We start from the raw sequence: 23,227 nt of genomic DNA on the forward strand, positions 1-23,227 counted from the left end.
AGGAGGATGCTACTTCAGGTGAAGTAGTGGAGGTTACTATTTATAAACAACTTGTGGGTTCACTTATGTATTTAGTGAACACATGACCGGACATGTGTTTTGCAGTTAACCAACTTAGTCAAGCCATGGTTAAGCCAACCAAACTGTATTGGAAGGCAGCTAAACATATGTTGAGATACCTCAGAGACACCACTCAATTTGGTCTTTGATATAGACGGACAGAGGGAGTGAAGCTTAAAGGCTTCACAGATGCAAATTGGTCAGGGAATCCATCCGATAGAAAGAGTGCATCAGGGGGAATCTTCAATATTGGGTCAACAGCAGTTTCTTGGTACAGCAGGAAACAAAGATCAGTTGCACTCAATTCAACAGAAGCAAAATACATGACTGTTAGTCAACCAGCGTGTGAGGCTGTTGGGTTGTTTGGTCAGCAGATGGATCCAACAGCGATTTACTATGACAATCAGAGTTGTATCAAACTCTCTGAGAATCCAGTTTTTTATGATCAATCCAAACATATTGACATCCAGTATCACCATCTTCAAGATTGTGTGCAGAGGAGAATCATGTTGCTGGAGTACATTCCTACAGAGGAGCAGGATGCAGATATTTTGACAAAGGCATTGTCAAGATGCAAATTCGAGTTTCACAGAGGCAAAATCGGAGTAGCAAATAATCCCTTTCTTGTTGAGAGGGAGTGTTAAAAATAGCAACAAGAAAATCCTAATTTAATTTGTTCTTGAATTAAATTAGGAATTAAATTGTAATTCTATTCTCATAGCAACTTGTAATATTTAATTAAGTTAAGTTGACTTAGTTGGCTCAGTAAATTCGAGTTGGAAGTCTATATAGAGTCATGTCGAGTGATCCCTAAATTTTAGGGGCCAAGGTTGAGTTCTGATTGAGTTGTAATTATTTAATTCAGTTTAATTGAGTTAAATTTTGTCAAACTAGTTCTAATTGATGGAGGAACTAGTGAGAGGTCAAGTGAATTAAATTGGATTTAATTCACATGCAGTGATCAATCAGATAATTGATAATTCACTCATAAATAACTCATGCATGTCAGTTCTGAGAAAGACCCAGTTGAGATTAGAGTTCAGCGACAGTGTTCTATCAGTTGTAAACTCATCTAAATTAAACTAATGGTGCATGCAATCAAAGGAAGGCCTATGGATGGATTGCGCAATTATGAGTGAGGAATTTCCCAATTAAATATGGGCTAATTCCCAAAGGAACAGTGCAAGGAAGTAGGACCTTGGCAGGCAGCAGATTTGGCTAAGTATTGGCTTGAGCTGGTTTGTGAAGCAGTGAGTGAGATTGTACTTGTGCAGAAATTGTTTGGGTTGAACAAGCATTGTATTTTCTTCTCAGATCTTGCAAGAGATTTTAGCTGAGGCTTTCCCCATAAAATTATTGTGTTATGTGTGATTGAAATTCTTCCTTTTCTGCTTCGTGATTTCATCGATCAATTTTTGTTTCCACTGATGAGTAGAGTAGATTCAAGTCAATTGTTTTAGCATATCACAATCTGCAGTTTGAATCTACAATAAAAATCTACAAAATCGAACTGCCTTAATCATTGAGTATCTGCACTGGTGTGTCTTCCCCTCAACCCCAACAATCCCTTCTTATAATCTCCAATTGATTCTTCAAGGACCACCATTAAATCATTATTGATGGTTGATATCATTTCTGAGTTGATCCATGTGGGTTTCTAGAGAAATCTCACCTTTCTTAATTAATTCTCATTAATTAACAAATTTTCCTAAGTTAGACTTAGAAAAACTTTAAATGATGGTCAATTAATTTAACTGAGCTATCTCTAGGTTGAATTTCCAAAAATGATTTCTGGGTTTTGGAGATCCCATGTGTTTTAGCCTCTCCATAAAGTCTGATACTATAACACCATTTGATGCTAACAAAACTAACAAAAAGCCTACAATAAGGTTTTGTGGGTCTTCAGCTGTCTAGCTTTAATCCAAATAGGCATGTGGATCCTAATGGTAAACTATATCATGGAATGTATATCTACAACGTCATTTGCAGTGTTGATCGATGGATCTCCTTCTCCTTTCTTTTAGTCCTTTCAAGGGCTTAGACAAGGATGCGCTCTATCCCCATTCCTATTTCTATTGGTAGCAGGACTTAGCAAATTCATGACAGAAGAAAAAAATAAAGGGGAGCTACAGGGGGTTATGGCTTCTCCTTATGAGACACTTATGCATTTGTTGTTTGTTGACAATGTGCAATTGTTAAATGCAGGCTCTTCGAAGGAGTCCTCTTCTTTAAAAAGAATTCTTGATTTATATTGTCAAGTTACAGGAATGGAAGTAAATTGCAACAAGTCGTGTATCCTTTTTCATTTCTAGGAGAAGATCTCCAAGCCAATTTAAAATCCTCCCTTCATTTGCTTTGAAGAAAGATCAAAGATGGCCAAAAGTATTCAAGGTTTTATTTGAAACCTAGAACCTATTGATTTGAAGACTAGTTATGGCTCTGTAAAAAAAATCAAAGCCAACGTTTCATTATGGACAAACATATGGTTGTTTAGGGGAGACAGACTAGTCTTGTTAAAAGCCATCTTGGAGAGCATCCTAGTATACGAGACATCCATGAGTTCTTTGAGGATTGGCTAGAGCAAGACATGTCCTTTATTTTATTAAGATTTTGCCATAGTCCACATTCATAATGGAGCTTATTAGTTTTTAAAACCCAACAACTAATTTAATGAAATTTTAGAAATAAAAGAGTTGAACCTGAACTTTCGAAAGCATTCATCAAATATACTAAGTTTCGTAACTGAATATTGCAATGGAAAATAAGCTTGAAGACACAGGCACACCAAAAAAACAATACAACAGAAATTTACCCAGGAAACCCCAACTGGGGAAAACTTGCCAACTTGTCCGTCCTTATTATGCTTCAACAAAATATTCAGAAAAAGATTACAAAGAGGAAGGAAGACTTCCCTTCACTCAAAAAATCCCTCAACACAAACTGATATGCGCCTCTTCCTCTCGGCCTGGCTGCATGCACATTGTAAGGAAATCATATAGGCCTGTATGGTCTGAGTACAGTCCCTCCATGCAGGTGATATCGACTTGGCTGAAGACGAATGTTGGCTGAAAAAATTTCAGGTTGTTTGACTTCTTTATCTTGCCTTAGTTGCATTGAACTGAAAACCCTAGGCACTGAATTGAACACCCTTCTTCCACTGAGTTGAACACACAAGTTGTCTAATGTAGGGTTGTAGGGGAGCCCCCCCCCCACGAACACGCTCCCAATTCGCGCTCTGCTCTAGAGCGCGCTCCCTTTAAAAAAAACGCTCCCTGGTTTTTAAGGAGCGATTGGGGGAGCTCCCTAGTCTTTTTCACAATTTTTTTTTGCAGTAACATTCCAAATACATTTTTTTTCAAAAAACAAAAAAAAAATGAGTGGGGCAGCCTAATGATCAAGCCTATGGCCCTAGTATTGATATGCGATTCATGGTAATGTTAAATTCTTAAAGTACCTTTTACTTAAATTTTTAACATTACCATGAAATGACTCAAGATGTTTGAATGTGGTTTCAACCTCATTGGATTTCATATGGAGAAAGTAGAATTTTAAATCTCATTCAAAATCCAGCAAACTTATGAAAGTCGATTGCGATTGCTTTTGAGACGAGCGAGAGCGACAGTGAAAAATTTAAATCTGCATGCGCATACCCCTGGTGCGAAATATCTACCATCACCGCCATGGCCTCGGGAGGGGGTCCCGAGGCCCCTCCTCCTCTTCCTCCTCCGCCAGAGATCCTTGCTTTCAGGAAGTTGATCGGCGACAGTAGTAAACGCCCAGCAAGGGAAACTCAACACAAGTTCGTAAAGAAACTTGACAGCATCCCCACAGTCGCCCTGCCTGTTGAAGATTCTTGCAGATCCGCTTTGAACTTAGTTGAAAGAGGGCTCATCGGACAATTTACAGGGCTATGGCCTTCCCCCAAGGCTATCGAGGCTTGGGTACAAAGGAACTGGCGACCATTAGCAAAGGAAGGCATCAGTAGTTTTCTGGTTGGTAAGGGCTATTTTGTCTTTGTTTTTTATTTGGTAGAAGACAGAAATCTCATTTTTAGGAATGGACCATATTTCATGGGACCTCAGGGTCTGTATTTAAACTCATGGTCACCAGATTTCGATCCGACACAAGATGTGCCGACAGCAGTTCCAGTGTGGGTGCGCCTCCCTCATCTACCACTGCACTGTTGGAACCCGAAGTCACTAGAAACGATTGGTAACACCCTGGGAAAATACATAGATCGAGCAGAGAGAAGGGATCAGTACTCATGTGCAAGAATATGCGTCGAAGTCAATTTGGAAATAGGGTTACCTGAAGCTGTAAAGTTAACAATAGCAGACTAGTCTTATATCCAAGAGTTAGACTACGAGCAGCTACCATTCAAATGTATACATTGCCATGAATACGGGCATTTCGCAAAATACTGCAAAAAAAAAGGAGGAAGATCTAGAGAAGTCGAAAGGAGAAAAATGGACCCGGGTGCAGAAAGCAGTCCAGGCCAAGGTGAATAACAGGAACAAAGGGAAAGAGGCACCGACGGAATCTGGAGCTCCCTTAACAAAAATGGTACAAACGGATGGAAGAGGACAACAGCCTCAATAAACCCATTCGAAACCCTCAACACACTAAACGAAATTCCAGAATCAGAGATAGAGGAGATTGAACGCTAAGTTCCTTCACTCGAAGCAGAAAAGAAGAACATAGAAGTAACCCAACCTGACTCCCCAGCAGGAACCTCCTCCTCACCTACCTATGCAGAAATGACAAGGAAAAAACCTCTGGAAACCTCTGGGTCATCGGAAGATGAGACATTCGAGAGACCCTCCAAAAGAGTTGGGAGGAAATCTCACAAGGAAGCCAGGGAAGAAGAGGCGGAGAGGCAAAAAATGCAAGGCAGCCAATCCACCATTGAAATGTCTATCGGGAGAAACACCAGAGCAAGGCCCCCTAAGGGGGAATCAACTCACTCCACTCCCGTTAAGTAATGAGACTAGTCTCTTGGAATTGCAGAGGCTTGGGGAATCCTGCGAAAGCTGAAGCAGTTAAAGACCTTCTGAAAATAGAAACTCCTGATATCCTCATGCTCCAAGAGACTAAGATTGAAGGGGAAACCCTTCTTGAGATCAACAAATTAAAATGGGGAAAAAATGCAGGAAAGGCCATTAGTTCAAGAGGTTCCTCTGGTGGCCTAGCAACATTGTGGTCGGAGGACAAGTTTCAATTAGAAAGTTCCTTTGAGACCCAACATTGGATATACACCGAACTTCGACATCTATCTAGTAAGCTCTCCATCTCTCTTTTCAACCTTTATGTCCCAGTCCTCCTTACAGAGAAGAAAGAATGCTGGCAGACCTTGTCTGATTTCTTAGACATTTACTCCCCTCAGAATATAATAGTGGTTGGAGATCTCAACCTCGTCTTTGATCCAAAAGAAAAGAGAGGTGGTAATAGTGGCAGGGACCAAATGCTTCCATTAGTAGAGGAGCTAATACTTCATTGGGATCTTCTTGACTTCAAACCGAAGAAAGGCCTTTATACCTAGACAAACAATAGAACTGGGGCAGAACACATCTCTGCCCGTCTAGATCATTTCCTAGCGCAGAGCTCTTTGTTGCTAGGAAAAAGACTGATCTCCTCGAAAATTCTCCCAAAGCTGGCCTCAGACCACAAACCTATCCTCTTACAGCTGGAAGAGGAAGAAAATTTGGGCCCTATCCCTTTTAGATTCAACCCGCTTTGGTCAGGAAAAGAAGGGTTCATGGAAATTGTTCTGGAGGCATGGTCCACACCTGTGACAGGATCTCCCAGCGTCGTGTGGGAGCAGAAAATAAAAATAACCAAGAAAGCTCTGAAAAAATGGATTAAAGAACCCCAAATTCTCCCACCAGCAACAAAAAGGAGACAATTCAGTTTTTAACAGATCTGCAAATGGACATGGAAAATAAGGAGATCTCTGCTTCAGATTTAGAAAAAGAACAAGCTGCCCAAATCAAATCTTTCCACGCTTTCCGCCAAGAAGAAGAGACTTGGAGGCTTAACTCTCGTAGCCTGTCGCTTAAAGCAGGAGACCGAAACACCTCGTTCTTCCATAGGCAATATAGAGCTCGACTATCCCGAAATCATATCTCTGAAATCACTTGCTCAAATGGGACTATACTCAAAGGTCAAGAACAGCTAAAAGAAGCAACAGAAGATCATTTCCAGAACCTTTATAAAGAGGATGGGAATGGTAGTGAAGAAGTCATCTCTAAATTTCTCTCTCACATTCCTTCTTTGGTAAGCAACGAGGACAACACTAGTCTTACAAAACCTTTCTCGGAGGAAGAAATCTGTAAAGTAATTTGGTCCATGGAGCCAGACAAGGCACCAGGACTTGACAACTTCTCAATTCATTTTTATAGAATCTGCTGGGAAATAATAAAAACTGATTTACTGAGGATGATTAAAGCTTTTCATCAAAAAGCTAAAGTGGGAGGCAGTACTAATTCTACCTTTCTTGCATTAATACCAAAGGAAGTGAATCCGGGCACTTTTGACAGGTTTAGGCCAATCTCGCTCTACAATGCATCATACAAAATCCTGACAAAAATGCTGGCAAACAGAATCAAGCCACTGCTTGGGAAACTCATTTCTCCCACCCAAGGCGGCTTTGTCAAAGGGAGATATATATTGGACAATGTAATACAGGTGCAAGAAGTCATAAATTTCAATTATCTTCGACAGGAGCAAGGTATGCTCATAAAGCTAGACATGGCAAACACATTCAACCGGGTAAATCTTTCTTTCCTGTACAAAGTCCTCCTTTCCTTTGGTTTCAACTCTAACTTTGTCAATTTGATTAAAGCTTGTACTGAAAAGCCATGGATAGCTCCTTTAGTTAATGGCAGGCCAGCAAACTATTTTCAAGCCTCGAGGGGAATAAGGCAAGGCTACCCCCTCTCCCCTTTCTTGTTCATTCTGATGGCAGACTCGTTAAGTAGAAAACTGACAGCTAAAAAGAAAGCAGGGACAGCTCCAAGAGTCAGGTTGACGAAAGGGCTAGAGCCTCTCAATCACGCATTATTTGCAGATGATACTCTTCTTTTGGGCGGAGCCTCCATCAAGATAGCCAAAGTTTACAATGGAATTCTTCAAAAATTCTGCAGCATATCAGGAGCTCTTATAAATAAAAGGAAAAGTGCAATATACGGGTGGAATGTGGATCAACAAGCAATTCAGAGAATATCCCTCTCCTTAGGCTTTTTGGGATTCGCTTCTTGGGATAAAATCAAATATCTCGGGTTACCAATAACCCTGGGCCGTAACAAATTATCACTGTGGAAAGTGGTAATAAGCAAAATTAGGTCCAAGATTACAGCTTGGGGAGGTCAATGGCTCACCAACGCTGGCAAACTCATCCTTATAAAATCTGTTTTGTCCTCCTTGCCTATTTATCAAGCTTCCTTTCTTCTGGCTCCAAAGAAGATCACGGAACAGATCTCCAGACTTATCAGGGATTTTCTGTGGAGAGGAGGAAGAGGAAACCAAAGAAAATTCCACCTAGTGAATTGGGATACAGTTAAACGCCCCATCTCTGAAGGAGGCCTGCAAATAAGAGACCCAGGCCTTGCCAATCTAGCTCTTGGAGGTAAAATACTTTGGACCCTCTTCTCAAACAGCAAACACCCTATCAGTTAGGTCATAAAGAAAAAATATCTAAAAGGCTCAACGCTAAGGAACATTCAGATAGATAACAGCATCAAAGGGACGTCGATATGGCATCTCTGCCGCCGTGGGATAGAGTTCTTCCAAAAGCACTTGTATCGCATTCCTGGCAATGGAAAAAACACAATGCTGTGGCAAGACAACATAATGGGACAGTGGCCTTTGAGCAAAAATGAAGCAATCAAAGAAATCAAGAACTAGCTCATGCAGCAAGGATTCCTCACCCTGGCAGATATCTCGACATGGGACGACTCTGGAAAATGGTGAAATTGGGAAATCCCACGAGTTCCAGATCAAATGCGCAGTCAAAAGACCCTCCTGGAAGAAGCGTTAACGGGACTGGCACTGGTTCACATGCGTTTGACGGACAAATGGGGATGGGGAAAGACTGGAATCTACAACGCAAGGCATGGATTTGCCTCTCTTCAACCACAGCAAGCTTCGAGCCATACTGCATCTGTGTGGAAACAAGTCTGGGATCCTCTCGGTCTCCCCAAAATAAATTTCTTCACCTAGGTATTAATGCATGGGAAAGTGCCAACTGGCGACAATCTGAGTAAAGAGGTATTCACGGGCCACATTGGTGTTCTCTCTGCTGCAAAGCCCAGGAAACCATGGAGCATGTGTTTGTGGATTGCTCTTTTTCTCAAGAAGTCTGGGACTGCATCCTTCAAGGCCTCAATGTCTCTGCCCCATCGCAAGTCAAAGTAGCTACCCTTTTCAGCACACCTAGAGAATGATTTATCCTCACATGACCCAAAGAAAGACAGCATGGAATAGAATCTGGAAAGCAGTACTTAATACGTCTGTTGGAAAATATGGCTCGCCAAAAACAACCAGATCTTCAACAGCGTTCCGAACTCCCCTTTGAAGGTGGCAGCAAAAGCAAAAGCATTACTCCTCGAGACTGTGGCCAATCATCCCCTCAAAAACGATAACATGCTTCTCCCGAAAGAAAAAAAATGGATGGGAACTTATATATTTCAAGACAGGATAAATAACACCACTTGCCCCACTAAAACTCTTGCATGGAGACTACGAGAAGTGGACTCAGATTTTCAAGCTTGGTGGAGGAAACAGGGTAAAACAACAATCTTTTTTTATGGTGCCTCCAAAGGCAATCCAGGGACAACAGGAGCAGGCGGAGTGATCTACTCCCCAAAGGGTATTCGTGAAGATAGCTTCAGCTGGGGACTTGGACAGAGAACCAACAACCAGGCATAAATCCTTGGGCTGCTAAAAGCCTGTCAGATAGCATGTGAAAAAGGCATTAAGGAAATACAAGCCTTCGGGGACTCAGAAATTTTGATAAAGATATTAAATTCAAAGGACCACTTCAGCGATCTGGCGCTCAACAAGACACTTCAAAGGCCGAGATACGTGTTCCAAGACTTCTCTTCCTATCTCCTTTTCCATATTCTACGTGGCTCAAATAAGGAAGCAGATGCAAAAGCAAACCTGGCATGCCCCCTGCCACAAGGAGCCTTAAGCAAGAATGATGAAGAACCTACATGGAACCTGATCCCGTAATCTAGAGTAAATCTACACCTATGTAAGGAAAAGGAGAGTTGAAACTAAAAGGAATTCTGAATATTGTAATGATGGTTGTTTTGGTTTCGGCCCAACCGGTTTTAAATAATTAATATCACCGTTATAGTTAAATAAATAAATAACCAACAGACTTATCAATTTTTCACGATTTCAAGATTGCAATGTTTCCATTGGATTTTGTCATGTACTAGGGTATGGAACTTGTATTTAATCAAGAGCACCAATCCCTCTATGTACCTTTATGTTGGTGACATTGGTTGTCGAAACTCCTCTATCATGACCCTGCTAAAAATGTCCCCGTCACTGAAACAAAATCTTGACTTGACATGCTATGTTTTTTCTATCTTATGTTAATGCTCAGAGGGTGATATTAATGACAAAGATCCCTATACAAATCCAGAGGTAATGACAAACATACCTCTGGATATTAATGCTTAGAGGGTGATATTAATGACAAAGATCCTGATTTTCCAACAAGACTAAAAAATTAGACATTTCTCATGGCGGCAAGAGGCCCAAGCATTAGCAATAGATAATAGATTTACTTGTCTTTTCTAGTTTCTAGTAGTTTTTATAATTATTGACTCTTTCATATTTATTATGATATTTTTGTAAACAATATATGACAATGTAAGTTTGAAGTTGACAATTATTATTCATTGGTAATGAATTATGAATATGATGCTTCGTAAAAGTTGAAATTTGTTTCATTTCATTTCATTTTATAACATTTCATTTCATGTTAGATATTATTTGTTGTAATGGTTACACTTAGCTTACAAGTACAACTTTGGTGATCAATGATAATAAATGTTATATATTGAATTTTGAAAGCTTGAAACTTTAAGATTGATGAATCATGAAACTCAATATGTTGTATGCTACTATGTTATTAACTTGTGGACATGGTTGATGAAGATTATAACTACTAGATGAATGATGATATATGTCTTAATCCATGTTTTTATGTTTTTCATCACTAATTCATCATTCTACATGCTTTTGTTGACATATATGCATCAAAATATAAAAAATATATATATTATATAAAAAATTGCTCCCCGAATCGCTCCCAAACCAGGAGCTTCTGAAAATGTCGCTCTTGCTCCGCTCCCAAGTAACCTTGGTCTAGTGCATAATAAGCTAAGTCTGCACCCTTTTCCTCCTTTGAAGTTGACCTAGGCCCACCATCTCCATGAATCGCTGAGATTAGATCTCAATGGATGGCTCAAATCACTTCAATTTTTTATTATAGAAAAATTAAAATTTTCGTAAGTCAAAATAATGAGATAAAATGTAAACTACGGTTTTGGCCCACTTGTGTATCCCGCTGCTAAATATAGTGCACCTCTAAATTTAGTTGAACCCTTCCTCCTCTAACTCCATTTAACAGAGCAAGGGAAATCTTTTGTGTTTTTCTTCACAAGCAAATTGTATATGAGCTTATTTTGTGGATTTCTTATCTCAACTCTTTTGAAGAAGGAGCCAAATGTATCAAAAAGAATTATCAAATGTACTCTGACATGGCATTTATTTTTTGTTTTGATTGGTTTTGGCCACTGCCCCTTGAGGGGGGGGACATGCACATTTCTCGTTTTTAGGAAATATAAAGATTTCTTCTCATGAGAACCAAAAAAAAATTATATATCGATATATGCAATGTTTCATGAGAAGAAATCTTTATATTTCCTAAAAACGAGAAATGTGCATGTTCCTCAACCATTGCATGGTGCTAATTCCTCACCCAACATATAACATGTAGATACAAAAGATGTTGTTGGGAATAAATGAGAAAGGTGATGTTGTAGTATAATTTAGTTGGGGAGCAAGTCAATATTTATAAGAACGAAAATACAATGATGCTGAGAGTAATGTTGCACCATTAAGGCCCAATCATCATTAGACAACTTGGAGATAGAGGACCAAGCTTTGAGCCTAACTGACGATGTCATTATATCTTTGTATCATTGTCTAGTGGAATAAGCTAATAGTGTAGCCGCACCTCCTTTTCCAGTGTCTTTCTATCCTACGCAATGAAAAGTTTCAAATTTCAGCTTAAATTGTTGAAATTATTATCGTTGGAATATGTAATTCCTACTTGTCTCATTTGTGATTCTTTCTATCTAGAGGAGTTTGTTCCTATTTTGTTTCCTAGATTTATGTGTGGTTGGGATATTCTCTCAACCAACAGATTGTGTGTCCAAGATAATTTCCCTATCTTGAGACAACACGTCACTTATTTATTTGTAACATTATTTGATTAATGGAATATAAATTTCCTTATGGAAATTTAACATGGTATTAGAGCCCCTGAGGGCCTAGCCCCTCCTGGGCTTGGCCCGTCCTGGACTGAGGGAAATAAGAGAGAAGTACATTTTGTTTTAGTTTTTTTTAAGTTTGTCCATCAAGCAAGGTTCAACTCTTGTTCTGAGAGTCGAGGGAGTGTATTATTCAATGGTGAGTGGAGACAGCGGGCCGAGCGGATGGCCTTCTGTGAAAGACTGCATGCTAGTAATATGGAGTACTGCACGCTGGTTGAATGAGGTCGCTTGAAGTCTGTCCAAGGGCTAGAGCAGTGCCCTCTAGTCAACGAAGAGAGAAGTGTGGACCCGACACCCTAATCTGGCACTGAAGCTCCTGTGGTATGATCGTTGCAGTCCCTATCGAGTTTTGAGTTGAGGCCGACATCGCTTCATTCGAAGACGAGATCCCCCGACATACAGGTCGCTTCATATAGATCACTCCTTGATAGAGAGATCAGAGTTGCGCTTCTCATACCCATCAGATCCGTCATCACTAGAAGGGAAGGGTCATTGTCGCTAATGGACGAGTCCAAGGAAGCACTAGGTGAGGAGTTCGAGTCCAACGGTGGAGAGTTGAGGCGTGGTGAGGCCACAGCGAGGCAGTGGTAAGGGTGGTGAGGTCGATCGTAGCCGGATCAGCGTGGATGCTCTGCTTTGGTGCAATCGGGCGCTTCTGAGATTAGAATGGAAGAGATATTGTAAACTGTAGATTGGGAAAGCGCAGCTTGAATGATTGCAGATGTTTCAAAATCTAACAAAATTGTTGTGGAGAACTCTACAATTCCAGTAAAAACAGCTTAAGTAATTGAGAAAATCCTCACACATAATACCAAGGGAATTAATTTCCAAATTCTCTCAAATCCAGAGTTTCTTGCTGAAGGAACTGCAATTCAAGACCTTCTAAACCCTGATCGTGTCCTTATTGGAGGTCGGGAGACTCCAAAAGGATAGAAAGCAGTGAAAGCTTTGAAGGTAGTTTATGCCAACTGGGTTCCTAAAGATGGGATTATTGCTACAAATATGTGGTCTGCAAAGCTTTCAAAGCTTGCTACAAATGCAGTTTTGGCCCAGAGAATCTCGTCCGTTAATGCAATGTCAGCCCTTTGTGAAGCAACTGGGGCAGATGTCACAGAAGTTGCTTATGTTGTTGGTAAGGATTCGAGAATTGATCCAAAGTTCTTGAATGCTAGTGTTGGTTTTGGTGGGTCATGTTTTCAGAAGGATATTATGAACCTGATTTACATCTCTGAGTGCAATGGACTTATAGAAGTTGCAAACTACTGGAAAGGAGTCATTAAGATCAATGACTATCAAAAGTCAAGATTTGTAAACTGTGCATTTGAAGAATTCAGATGAGGAGAGTGCCTTGATGCTGCAGAGATTTGGCGACGGAGAGGTGAAAGAAGTGTTGGATGCATGTGCCACCTCTCTTATCTAATTGACAGCGGAAGTTTGTTTGTGTGCCTAGTGTGAGCAGGGGTGTAGATTACGATGGAAACGGGCAAGTTGAAACCAAGTGCCCAAAGCATTGTTCTGGCGAGCCAGAGACTGTGTGTTGGAGGGTCCAACCGTGTATCGTGTTTTATTCAATCTTTGGCGACTCCTTTGGCTATTGAATGGATTTTTGTTCGGCCATCCGACTTAGGTTTGAAAGCATGGTTGTTCGTGCATACTTGGGTAAATGAAATGAAATTTTTTGTAGTGAAAGTATTTTGGAATTAAAATCATATATATATATATATATATATATATATTGAGATTAGCCACCTCAAAATAAAGTTATTTTCTTAGAATTGGCTATTTTAACAAATGACAGGTTAAGTATGGAAATCCAAAACTTAGTTGACAAAGACAAAGATGCCCGAGATGTGAACAATTTTAAAGGAGGAGGTAAAGGAGCAGCAATAGCGATTAAAGGATGATGGACAATTAGGTAAAAGTTTGTGTGTGTGGAAGAATAAAGCAGACTCTATTATGTTGTAATGTGAATCACATATGTATTACAACTAGGTAAGAGTTTGTGTGTGTGGAAGAATAAAGCAGACTCTATTATGTTGTAATGTGAATCACATATGTATTAGTAAACAAGTCTAGGATGTGTTGTAGTGGTCTTTGTAAAGTTTGTACCTGGTAACTCGAAGAATTCGAGTGTGAAATGTAAGTTTGATGAGGCATGTGTATCCCATAAAGTTTGTGGTACTCTTAAAACCACTTTGTACTTGCAGTGTTGGTTTGTGGTAAGCCAGAAACCACATGTGAGAGTGAAGTGGACATGGATTCCTATAGGCATGGTTTAGGGTTAGTCGAGAAAACCTTCAGCCTGGTTGAGTCGGGTCTTTGGTGAGCCTTAGTGGCTGGAGTGCCCTAGTGGCAGGTTTGTAGCCCAGAGTGGTTGGAGTGCCCTAGTGGCAGGTTTGTAGCCCAGAGTGGCTGGAGTGCCCTAGTGGCAGGTTTGTGGCCCAGAGTGGCTGGAGAGCCTTGGTGGCTGTGTTGAGCCTCCGTGGCTGAGTTGAGCCTCCGTGGCTATGTTGAGCCCTGGTGGCTAAGTTGGGCCTTGGTGGCTGAGAGCCCTTGGTGGCATGGTTGAGGGTGATCCGATAAAACCCAGAGCATGGTTACGAGTAATCCGATAAAACCCAACGCATGATATTGGAGGGGGGTTTGCAAGTACATGTACATTTATGCAGTTATAATGGTTGACAAAACCATGTATGCAAAGGGCATCCTAGTACACTAGTGGTTGCAGCGGTTGGCACCCATGCATTCTGATGGATGGTTGCTCCTTTATATGGACATCAACATATTCTTTTGTTATGTTTGACCACAATTAGACTTTGCAAATTGATATCGAGACAAGTACTCATTAAGGGGGTGTGTTGGAATCAGTGTGGAAAAAGTCCCGAAAAAATCGGGATTTATTCCTAAAATTGCGATTTTTTCAGCAAAAGGATTAAATCCGTTGATTTTTTGGCGATTTTTTCATAAACGAAAAAATCACGATTTTATCGAAATACTCCCGATTAAATCACGAGTCGATCGAAAAAATCGGCATGAAATTTTTTTGGCTGATAAAAAGCCGCAAAGGGTTATTAACTCAGTTTAGTTTTTGCCATTTGGCCTGTGCGTTTGTGGCTGTTGTGGAGAACCGAGAGAACGAGGGTTTGCAAGCGTGGAGAGGAGCCGGCGTAAATTCAAATTGTGAGCCGGATTGATAGCATTTGCCAAGGTTGACCGTTGAACAATCTGCCGTTGAATAACTGTTCCAGTTCAACATTGCCGGTAGATCCAATGTTAAATCCTTTCCTATTTAATATTTATTGCTTTTCATTTCCCTATAAATATTAAAAACAAAAGTCCTGCTGCCTGCATGAATTGGTTCTACTGCTACACACGTTAAACTTTTAAAGGATTCTGGTGGTTGATTTCTCAATTTTGTGGGTTTGAAAATTTTCGCTGGAAACTTAACAAGTTAACGGTTTATTAACCAGTGGAAAACCATTCCAAGTCAAAGGGAATTGAATCATTCATTGTATCATAGGATCAACAGTTACAATGAAGGTCTGTTTACTATTTAGGACAGCAGAAAGCATGAATTTGATGAGTAAAATACTAAAATTCAACCACAAAAATATCAACTGCTGTAGAAAAGGACAGTGAAATAGTTGAATCAAAACATTGAATATATGCTATATCTCGAGTCCTCATTAGTAATTACTAATTACCATATCCACACATCCAATATTTTTGAAATTTCTTAACAAGATGTGGAAATGACAAGGGCTGAAAATTGAAATCACAGTGACAGTACCACTTTCATGCATTCTTTCCATTCAAAGAAAATGCGAAAACAGTCATCAAGGCATTTTCATGGACAATAACAATAAAGTTATAAACTTCATCAATTGTGAAAGATTCATGGAAGCCAAATGGGGTTGTTCCAAAATCTGGGAACATGTTGAATCCAAACGTTGGGATGAAGTTGAATTCATCAAAAGGAAACTTGTTGATGCCTGTTACATGGTAGCTTTCCTCACTTGCACTATGCTAATTTTTTAACAGATTCATGCCCATGGAGTCACATTAATGCCTATGAAATTTGAATCTGTTAGTGGGCAATGTAGAGTAGCACAGTTGCAGAAAGGGCATCAAATGAAAATCACTGTGACTGGTCACTGAGCGACATTTAATATTTCCATATTTTGGGAAAAATATGATCAAATTTTATGTGATGTATTACGGTATTACCTATGGATTCTTGTCATATATTATTGACAGTCATTTTATATGTCATTACATTGATTGTTCTGTCATTAAATTGATGGATCATTGCTAATTGAATTTGTTTCAATTTTTTTTGTGCCCAGGTTTAAACTTTAAATTCAAACTCAAAGTTTAAAACAAAATGCCGAGGATTTTGGATTCTATGTGGGAGTTTGGTGAGCCTGATGCTACACCCGAAACTGGGGGGGTCAATAGAATGTATTTGACTTGCAAGTTGTGTGGCAAACATATGTCAGGAGGCATCAACAGATTAAAATTCCATTTGGGGCAAATTCCGGGGCAAAATGTTGAACTTTGCACAAAACCAAGTCTAAAAATCATCCGACGGACCATTCAATCATTGATGGATAAAGAGGAAGGAAAAAACACCAGGGCAACACTAAGAAACCAACTTGTAGGGGGCTCAAGAGTGGGGCGAATTGAGAGTGGCAATGCTTCTACAGCAACATCACCTTCCTCACCCATGGGTACTCATCCTTCTATCTCATCTTTTTTTGTTCCTAGAACAACAGCTGGTTCACAACCTGGGATCAAATCATCAATGAAAAAAAAGGAAAAGGCAGAAGCTGACAAGTTGGTCAGTAGGTGTCTTCTATGGAGTGATGTTCCTTTCAACATTGCCAAGACAAACCCATTCTACCAGCCTATGTTTGATGTTGTTGCTGTCATTGGCCCGGGGTACAAAGCCCCCACCTTTGCAGAATTGAGAGGGCCTCTTCTTCAAGATGAAAAGACTGAGTGCACTGCTAGATTGGCAGAGTTTAGGGCATCATGGGAGCACACTGGATGCACAGTCATGTCAGATGGTTGGACTGACCAGAAGGGTAGGACCCTTCTTAACTTCTTGGTTAGTTGTCCCAAGGGGACAATGTTTATGAAATATGTTGATGCATCTGCACACATTAAAGATGCACGTACATTATGTGAGTTGTTGGACCTCTTCATTCAGGAAGTAGGCCCAAGCAATGTTGTCCAAGTCATAACGGACAACGCTGCAAATTATGTTGCAGCTGGCAAGATGCTTATGGAGAGGTATCCTAACTTGTTTTGGACACCTTGTGTTGCTCATTGCATTGACTTGATGTTGGAGGATATAGGTAAGATTCCTACTGTGAGGGATATTGTTGAATCATCCAAGAGCATAACAAAATTTATATATAATCATTCATCTGTGCTTAGCTTGATGAGAAAATTCACCAACAACAAAGAGTTGGTGCGGCCTGCCATTACACGATTTGCCACTACTTTCATATCTCTTCAGTCTCTGTTGAATTCTATGTGGCAGGTGAAGAGCATGTTTCTCTAAGCGGATTGGCGTTCTTTATCTATTAGCCGCAAACCGGAGGGAGAGGTCATATGCAGACTAGTTTCATATGATCAAAGCTTTTAGGCAGGAGTAGAGGAGGTGTGTGCCATTTCAGAACCTTTGGTAAAGGTTCTTCGGTTGGTTGATGGAGAGAAGCCCACAATGGGCTACTTGTATGAGGCCATGGATAGGGCCAAAGAAGCCATCCGTGCTTATTATGCAGATAAGGGAGACGAGGGGTTAGAGAAACAACAGGTCATATGGAGAGTGATTGATCAACAATGGAACAATACCCTCCATCGCCCCATTCATGCTGCAGGTGTCTACCTCAACCCTGCATTTTCTTATGCTTGTGGTTTCAGATTTGATGCCGAGGTGATGGATGGATTCTTCACTTGTGTCGAGAGGATGGTGTCATCTAAGCTAGAACGTGAGGAGATTTCTAAAGAAATGGAGGTCTATAGGATGGGAGGTGGCACATTTGGTTTTAACATGGCTATTAAGAATAGGACGACCAAAATGCTAGGTAAGCTTCAATTTGTTTCAAACTTTCAAAGTTTGTTTCAACACTTTCAAGGTTTCAATTTGTTTCAAACTTTCAATAGTTTTTTTTTTTATGTTTCTCATTTTTCTTTTAACTTGTAGATGCTTGGTGGACAAGCTATGGTGCCAGAGTACCCCATCTCCAAAAGCTTGCCATTCGAGTGCTCAGCCAAACATGCAGTTCCTCTGGGTGTGAGCGCAACTGGAGTGTATTTGACAAAATACACTCCAAAAAGCGCAACAGGTAAAAACTAAAAAGATTTCAAATTAAATTTTTTGAATTCGTTTGATTAATTTTAATATTTAAATTTTCTAAGTACTAATATACAATCTATAACCCTAATACAGATTGGAGTCCCAACGCCTCAATGACATGGTCTACGTCTACTACAATCTTCGATTGTGGGTGAGACAGCTTCAGAAACCTACTGAGGTGGAAGCCATCTCATGGGACAATATTGATACCACCGCTGCATGGAGAGTCGAGAGTGAGAGGCCGATCTTGGACACGATCCCGAATTGGTTAGGTGTGGATCTAGAGGATGTAGCAGTTGCAGAGGAGGGAGAGCCAGAGATAGAGGAGGAGGAGGCGGAGCAACATCAGGGTCAGGAGGCAGTAGCAGAGCTGGATGAGGATGCTGAGGAGGAGGTGACACCATCTAGGGTGGGCAGCAGCAGTGGCAGCATAGCACAGAGGCCACCTCTTCCATCGACTTCTAGAGGACGATTGAGTCCATTTCATTTTGTATCCCCAGGGGTAAGGTCTTCTTCCTCTAGAGGAAAAGGCAAAGCCATTCCCTATTGCCGTAAAAGGGGAAGAGGATCTCAGTGACTGATTAGTGATTACTTGATGACTTTTAGATGACTCATGATGTACATTTATTATATTTTTTGTTGATATTTTGACTCTTGAGAGTTGAGACTCAGACAGGACTCAAAATTCAGGTGTTGATTCACTATTTTGATATGTGATGTAGCACTAGACTTCATATACATATTATATGTTAGCTTTCTTTACATGTTTATGTGGAAATGCATTTATTTGATATTGTGGATACTCTAGATGTTAAAAAAATAAATAAAAAAAATGAATAATTTTGTGTTTTTTTAATTTTGCCAACTTTTTGCCGACTTTTTCGAAAAACTCCCTACTTTGCCGAGTTTTTCAACTTTTGGACCCTTGCCGAATTAATCCCGACTTCGACTTTTTCCACATTGGTTGGAATATGTAATTCATATTTGTCTCAATTGTGATTATTTCTATCTAGAGGAGTCTGTTCCTATTTTGTTTCTTAGATTTGTGTGATTGTGTTTCCAAGATAGACCTCACTTATTATTATCTTAACATTATTTGATTAATGGAATATAGATTTCCTTATGGAAATTTAACAGTTTTATGGAGTTTCTCTATTGAAAATGGGGTGTAGAGAAATCCATCTGCAGTCTCAGAATTTGCATTGCAGCTTTACATTGCCAAAATTCTGAATTTTCATTGCCAGGCTCTGTCCAGCTGCCGGCAGGACGGAGGCTCTGTTTGCTACACAACTAGACGGCCCAATTATAATGCATCGTAGCATTATAGTTCTTTAACAGAAGTTAGAACTGTGAACAATGATCCCTATCTACATAGCATGGTGACCTACGATGAAGTAGTGGATACCCTTTAAATGTAATCCTTTCCCAGACATATCAAAATAGACGTGAAATTTCTGCATGACATAGGTGCAAAGTTGGAAGCTACCTGGTGTGGATCCTGAGAGGGAATGATATAGGCATCAATCTTGACTCCAACCTTGTCGAAAAGCTGTCTCAGCGCGCTCAGTTTTCCGTCGACGGATTCCTTCTCGTTGTTCCTCCCGCCGGGAGAAGGCCTGGCGAGCACAGCGCCCTCGGAACTTCCGGCATTGATAGACAGCGCTGTGAACCTCAGCTGCTGCTGCTGCTGCCGCCAAGGTACCATGGACCGCTTCGCCTCACCGGAGCTCCGTCCGACGTTGAGTTTTTTTGGGAGAAAGGAGGAGGTGGTCGCGTGCCTCCGAACTTGAGAAACGCGCCCGTGAATTCGAGTGCACGACCTCCAGACTGAGAGATAAGGTCGAGCCCAAACTGCTGCTGAGGCCTCCATGTTTCGTACTCCGCACAGATTGTAGCGTGTGTTACAGATCAAATTTATTGAGGTCCGGGTAATTTGATTAATGCTCCACAAGTAGAACAACTACATCCGCACGATAATGAAATTCACTTACCTTCAGCCATCATTTTCAATTTTCCTTCCTCGATGCATGATTTTTTAATCTTTCGTTTTGTTTATGCATTAATTTTTAATATTGAATTTTGTTTATATTACCTCATATTCTACCTTAATCAGTTCACTTAGTGTTATTTTTCAATTTTGTTGTTTTCCCTGTTTCGAGTTCGGCGTGCTCTTGGGGTTTATAGATCAATTTTTTTAATTAACTAGCATAGATCCATCTTAAATATGGATCTAACATAAGTCTTTAAAATTTTATTTTGGCCAACATGAGCAAATCTCAACTTTGATGACGGACGGACATCCTTACACATCATACCAGACTGCGGAATGAGCCTCTCAGCTTAATTAGGTTAAAAAACAATGAAATATCATTGTTTTAAATTAAAGTTTTGTCAAAATCATACATTGCATTTTACATTTTACCCTATATTTAAATTTGAGATCTTATTTGGCCTCTTCATGAGGTAGATATCTAATTCTTCAACACATATATCTTATGTTACAAGCTATATTTCATTAACAATCTTTCACAAATAAACCAATGCTAGCATTAGTTTGCTAAACATTAAATGTTTTCATGAGTATCCCTCGAACTTTGCACCATCTCAAACTTCCCACCACCTTGTAAGCTTTATGACATCTAAACTTTGTTTTATAACATGAAAACGCCTAGCTAGCACCTAGGGACCATAACATCCTCATTTTGTTCAAGTGAAGGCTCCTCCACTATTGAGTGCCTTTGCTTTGCCTTCCTAACCTTGAACTCCAAAATAATAGGAGAGTCATATCCTCCCACTTGTTGCTCGGCCTTCCTATTTGCTTTCCTAATCTGCGTGAAACAAAATATAAGAATGATAACCTTGAACAAGACGCTAAAGAGAAGGACAACATATGAGGGCAAGGAGCAAATATGGAGTTCATCCTGGTGTACAACTGATGTCAAATAGTAAGTTTTGTGTCGCCAAGCAAGACGCATTGTTTTCCTATGTGAGCACGCTAGGGGACAAAAAGAAAATGATCCATGGGCATGGTATGTACCAATCAACAAGCGAGCAACAATTTGGTATGTTAGATCTAAGATTTTGTGATCCATAATTTGGTATGTATTAGTCAAAAAACAAGCAAACAACAATTTAACAGATAATTTAGGGATTAGTCATGAAACACCATGTAACTTTAAGGTTATTAAGAATACATTTATTTTTTCCCATATACAAATTCCCATGGAGCACAAATTTATACATACCTTGAGACCACCACTGTCGAAATGTGCATAGCCATGGCTGCAAGCTTGCAATCCAATTGAGAAGGCTACGTCTTTTATTTTTATTTGTTTTTTATTTATATACCATTCCTATTATCTGTCCTTTCCTCCGCATCATTCATGCTAACTTATCACAAATTTCAATCTTTGTTTTCACCTGAACCATTGGGGTTGATTGTGCAGATCCTAGAGCGTCCATGCCTAGCCCTTAAAAAATGCAAGCGTGGAAGAGTTGATAAATCTACGCAGACATAACGTCACCCTGACACATGGTTCTTACCTTGCTCTTTTTGTACACATAGTATGCCAAAGGCATAAATTGGATGGGGCAGCTGCTATTACCATGGCAAATAGATTCTTGGACTAGTTTGTTGATCTAGCCACACCAATTGCTACACCTAGGTCTTGGAGCAAGGAAATTAGATGGTACAGGAAGGGACAAGGAAGCAAGAACGTTAACGAGCATTAAGGCCCCAACCAAAAGTTCCACAATGTCGAAGAGGGATGTGTCATGCAAAGGTTTTTCTCAACATACAAGCACTAGAACAAACAACAACAACCACAGGGGTGAGGCACTGGTAAAGAAACAGAGCAATTTGAGAAACCTCGTATCTTACATTATTGGTAACACTATGAAGCTTCATGATTATCTTGCATTATCAATAGCACTATGAAGCTCCATAATTAATCGTTATCTTCGACATAGATGAAAATAAAATTAGCATTTATGCAGTAAAACTAGAGGCCTTATGCCAAAAATAGAGATAGGTGCAGATCCTCTAGGTTGAGCTTGTTTCGTATCCACATCCATTGGTCTACACATCTCTTCAAGATCGGGATACAATGCCATTTTTCCTTGTCCCAATGTATGTTGAATCAACACCATTAAGTTATGGGGGATTGGCCCTCATTCCTAAACCCCAACTACAAGCTCTAGAATGGGCTTTACTACAACTAAGATGAATAAAGGAGGAGCAAAACAAAGAGGAAAATTGATACAAGTGACAATTGTAGTCCATGCAAGTGTTTTGTCATGTTGCAACCTCTCTTTTTTTCCCTCATAAAAAAGGCATAATTTTATTTAATATATAAAACTACATTCTACACGTACATGTCAAACATGTATTAAAATAGGAGGATCCACGAGGATATGTCCAAAGCCATTCAAAAATTGATATAGATATTGTCCTCCAAAATAATTACAACAAGACTCAGTGCAAACATCATCATAGTCTTTGTACATAAAATCACCAGATGAGATAAGTATGTATGCATGGAGATATAATGAAAAGTCCCACAAAATGTTACTAAAGCATGTGAATCAAAATAAAACTATCATATTTGATCAACTCTATCAATGAAAGGTCTATGATAAAATTCATAGAATTGATCATTTTGTTGTTCTTTGATCAATCAAGTCCCAAAATCCAATCACAGACCTTCCTTAGAAATACCATCTACTTGACTATTAAGTTCATTCTAAACATGAAGCACTAAAAAATGAGTAAAGGTATATTTTAGTCTTGATATTTCTTCCAACAAAGGCAATAGTCTCATATTGTGACATTTGTAAGACCCTTTGACCCAATTTATAACCAACATAGAGTCTCCAAAGACCTATAAATGATCCACTCCTTTCTCAATTGCAAACATAAGCAATAATTTTAAAGATAAGAACTCTATATAGTTGTTGGAACTTGCTCCCAAGCCCATTTTTAGAGAGAAGAAATGAGTCTCTGAAAGATGTAGTACAGCTCCTCCACCACATCCAGGAGGGTCTCCTTGTGAAGCCCTGTCAAAGAATGCCCAAGGATGAGATCTATCAATGACTACTGGATTGAGGATTCTATTATTATTATCCCTTTGGTCCTTTGGGAGAAGGTCATAAATAACTAAAATTTGTGTTGCAGAAACCTTAATAGGAATGAGGCGATCTTCAAAGATAACTCTATTTCTTGCAAGCC

General features: G+C 39.8%; 1 protein-coding gene across 2 annotated transcripts in view; it reads right to left on the reverse strand.

The window, feature by feature from the left end:
* The window catches only part of LOC149153984 (Metallopeptidase M24 family protein), a 512,523-nt gene extending 492,568 nt beyond the window's left edge, over positions 1 to 19,955 (reverse strand). The window contains exon 1 of one of the 2 annotated variants that reach the window (XM_089437961.1): positions 19,487 to 19,953. In XM_089437961.1, the coding sequence (XP_089294087.1) occupies positions 19,487 to 19,870 (384 nt within the window). In that variant the 5' untranslated portion in view covers positions 19,871 to 19,953. Of the gene's footprint in view, positions 1 to 19,486 lie in introns of both variants that reach the window. The other variant, XM_089437962.1, reaches the window with a different exon arrangement.
* Between the last annotated feature and the right edge of the window lie 3,272 nt (positions 19,956 to 23,227).

The sequence above is a fragment of the Pinus tabuliformis genome, chromosome 9 (genome assembly GCF_031772625.1).
Source record: "Pinus tabuliformis cultivar Carrire ecotype Pingquan chromosome 9, CPIR1, whole genome shotgun sequence".
In the NCBI taxonomy this organism is placed as follows: Eukaryota; Viridiplantae; Streptophyta; class Pinopsida; order Pinales; family Pinaceae; genus Pinus; species Pinus tabuliformis.